This window comes from Nothoprocta perdicaria, unplaced genomic scaffold (assembly GCF_003342845.1).
Source record: "Nothoprocta perdicaria isolate Ctin4 unplaced genomic scaffold, notPer1 scaffold_446, whole genome shotgun sequence".
In the NCBI taxonomy this organism is placed as follows: domain Eukaryota; kingdom Metazoa; phylum Chordata; class Aves; order Tinamiformes; family Tinamidae; genus Nothoprocta; species Nothoprocta perdicaria.
This window is the reverse complement of record NW_020455695.1, coordinates 116,850-119,771: the sequence shown is the minus strand read 5'-3', so window position 1 is coordinate 119,771 and position 2,922 is coordinate 116,850. Positions and strand designations below refer to the sequence as shown.

General features: G+C 69.2%; 2 protein-coding genes across 2 annotated transcripts in view; both read left to right on the top strand.

Moving 5' to 3' along the window:
• Window positions 1-1,045: 1,045 nt before the first annotated feature.
• BTC (betacellulin) lies at window positions 1,046-2,405 on the top strand. Its single transcript, XM_026046493.1, has 4 exons — window positions 1,046-1,399; window positions 1,837-1,954; window positions 2,049-2,195; window positions 2,300-2,405. Exons 1-4 carry the CDS (start codon window positions 1,273-1,275, stop codon window positions 2,403-2,405), a joined length of 498 nt encoding a protein of 165 aa, XP_025902278.1. The 5' UTR covers window positions 1,046-1,272.
• Window positions 2,406-2,565: 160 nt separating this feature from the next.
• Window positions 2,566-2,922, top strand: part of RBPMS (RNA binding protein, mRNA processing factor) — a 29,413-nt gene continuing 29,056 nt past the window's right edge. The window contains exon 1 of the mRNA XM_026046505.1: window positions 2,566-2,605. Within this exon, the coding sequence (XP_025902290.1) occupies window positions 2,566-2,605 (40 nt within the window). The remainder of the gene's footprint in view (window positions 2,606-2,922) is intronic.

Sequence of the window (2,922 nt, the reverse complement as noted above, 5' to 3'; positions counted from 1 at the left end):
CCTGCCTCCCCTGTGCCGCCCCACCGAGCTGCCGTCCCCTGTCCCTGTCCCAGCCTTCCGCACCTCTCTGAGCCTCCCCTTGTGCCACCGTGCGGATTCCCCTGTGCCATTCAACCTTCCTGCCGTCCCGTGCTGCCATCCCCCTGTTCCACCCTGAGCCTCCTCCTGTGCCACCCTGGGGATGTCCCTTGTTGCTGGCCTGACCTTCCTCCCGACCCGTCCTGCCATCCCTCTCTTCCAGCCCCAGCCTACCCTGTGCTGTCCTGGGGACCTCCCCTTTCCCACCCTGACCTTGCACCTGACCATCCCCTGCTGCGATGCCCCTGTTCTCCCCGATCTTCCCCCGTTCCCCTCCTCCCTGGTCTGTGCCATTCTACTCGGGAGGCACAGGGTAGGGAACAGCCTCAGTGACGCTCCCAGCCCTGGGGCAGCCCAGGCTGGGATGTCCCTGGGGGCTGTGCCCAGGGTCTCTGCGGTGCTCTCCGGGGTGGGCAGTGGGACTGGGCTCACTCGTGTGCAAAGCGGGAAGGGGCAGGAGCACGGACGGAGCTGGGCGCTGAGCGGCCGTGCCCCTTCCCACTGTCCCCGGGCCAGGGAAACCTGGCAGCTCCCTGCTCCAGGAACAGAGCCTTTCCGCAGCCCCCAACCCTGCCAAATCCAGGCTGCTTCGGCACACAAGCAGAGGAACGAAACTGCTGTCCTTAAATCCCACTACCCGTCTCTTAAGAGGGTGCTCGGCTTGGCTGGCATGCAGGGGTAAACGCAGAGCTGTCCCGAATGCCGCCCCCCAGAGCTGCGGGCAGCTTGTCACGAAGCCTCCCGCTCCCAGGCGGAGCTGGGAGCCCGCGGCAGAACCTGCCCGACCCGCGCGGCCAGGGAGGCACCTGCCGGGCTGGTTTCGGGCCATGCACCCGTGGGTGCCCGCGCAGCGGGCGGGGGCACCTCTGCGCCCCGCGTGGTGGGAGACGCCCTGCGCCCCGCTTGCTTGTCGCCTCCGCCCCACGAACGCCTGTGGAGGGCTCAGCGCTGGCAGCATCTGTTTCCAATCAAGGGCGGAAAGTCTCCCTGGTGCGTCTGTTTCCGAGCGGAGCTGCACGGCGGGTGAAGTCATCCTCACGCCCAGCGGCACTGCCAGCGGCTGCTGGGTCCCGCAGGGGATGTTGGAGGCCAAGTGCTTCCAGCCGTGCTCCCCAAGGCCTTTACCTGGCCTTGGGATAGACAGGGGGGAGCAGCAGCTCCGCCGCGTGCCCGGCGCTGCTCCGGGCAGGAGCGATGCTGGGCGCCGAGGGGCTCACCCCTCTCGTCTGTGTTGCAGGGCTGGCGCTCTGCGACAGCGTGGGTGCTGACGCCAACGCGACGGCCGGTGGCCTGTCCTGCAGCCCCGCGGGCAACTGCACAGGTAGCGTGGAGCGGCCCTGGTCCCACAGCGGAACTGCTACACTGCGCCCCTTGCTGCGCTGCCCAGGCTGCCGTCCCCGCCGGGTGCCCCCGGCCCCAGCCCGGCTCCCTGCGCTCCTGCACACGCCTGCCCCGGCAACCCGAGCCGGGCACTCGCAGGGCGCTCCGCTGCCTGCCTCCCAAGCCAGGCCTCCTGCCAGGTGTTATTTATGTAGCTCCCTTGCCCAGCGCAGGGCTGCTCATCTCCTGGATATAAGCCCTGCGGGGGAGAACACGGAGAAGTCCAAGGCTATTTTGTCTAGGGAAAATGCGGCGTCCCCCGCGGCGGCTCCCAGAAGGAGCCAGAGAAAGGGAAAAACCCCTGCAGGGGGGAAAGGGCCGGCAGGCAATGCTGTGGTGCTGGGGTGATGCCCGGTGCTTACGGCCCGCGTGTTGCAGGTGGCGCGGCGGCACCGCGGCGGCGCAGCCACTTCTCCCGCTGCCCGGACGAGTACCGGCACTACTGCGTGCGGGGACGGTGCCGCTTCGTGGTGGCCGAGCAGGCGCCGGCGTGTGTGTGAGCGAGGCGAGCTGCGGGCCAATGCCGCTTGGGGCGGGGGGCTCCAGGCGTGGGGCACCCCACGCGCTCCTGCCCGCCGCGCTCCCGGCAGGTGCGAGCAGGGCTACACGGGCGCCCGCTGCGAGCGTGTCGACCTCTTCTACCTGCGAGGCGACCGCGGCCAGATCATCATCATCTCCCTCATCGCGGCCGGTGCCGCCCTTGTCGTCCTCATCGTCTGCGCTTGCCTCTGCCGCCAGTGGGTGCCGCGCGCCTTTCGCCGTGAGCCACGCGGTTCACACTGGAGCCTGTCGGGGGTTTATTATTAAGTATTACTTTTAATTTATTCCCCCCCTCCCCAAGTCGCTACCGGAAGCAGCGTCGGAAGAGAAAGGAGGAAGAAATGGCGACGCTGAATCAGCCCAGACCTGCTACAAGTGAGGACGCGTCGGAGCCAGACGGCGCGTGAGGGGCCGTGGAGTCGGGGGCGGCCGGCGCCAGGTGCCCAGGGCACCAGTGCTCGCGGTGGCCTGTGGCAACTCCTGGTACCCGCAGGCGGGTCCCACACAGCCACCCTGCCTCGCCGAGGGGCAGCGGCTGCAGCTCGCGGCGGCTCTAATAAAGGTGTGATGGAAAGCGTGGTGGTGTCCGCGTGCTGGCACCCGCTCGGCGCGGAGTGGCGGTGCAGCCGGGGAACGGGGACGCTCCGAGACACCCTTCTTGCCTCCCATACAGAGGAGGCAGCCGGGCTGGGGAGCTCCAACCCGCCTGGCACCAATACCCTCCCGCCGCAGCCTCGGGACATCCCGTTTCGGGGCACAGGGAGCGGCTCAGAGCACGGACCCTTCTCCGCAAGGCAGCGGAGTCAGGGAGTCACTGCGGCCCCAGAGCAGGGGGTCACGCAGCCTCTCCCGCGGCGGCGCCGGAGAGGACCCGCCTCGCGCCGGAGCCTCCGAGCGCGGGGCCGCTGCGCAGGCCGCGCACGG

What these genes read in the sequence shown, in the direction of transcription:
- BTC (XM_026046493.1), top strand. Translation starts at nt 1,273, where the DNA reads ATGCTGGGCGCCGAGGGGCTCACCCCTCTCGTCTGTGTTGCAGGGCTG. An exon ending in CCCCGCGGGCAACTGCACAG is followed by an intron (nt 1,400 to 1,836) that starts GTAGCGTGGAGC and finishes CGCGTGTTGCAG; the next exon opens with GTGGCGCGGCGGCACCGCGG. An exon ending in GAGCAGGCGCCGGCGTGTGT is followed by an intron (nt 1,955 to 2,048) that starts GTGAGCGAGGCG and finishes CGCTCCCGGCAG; the next exon opens with GTGCGAGCAGGGCTACACGG.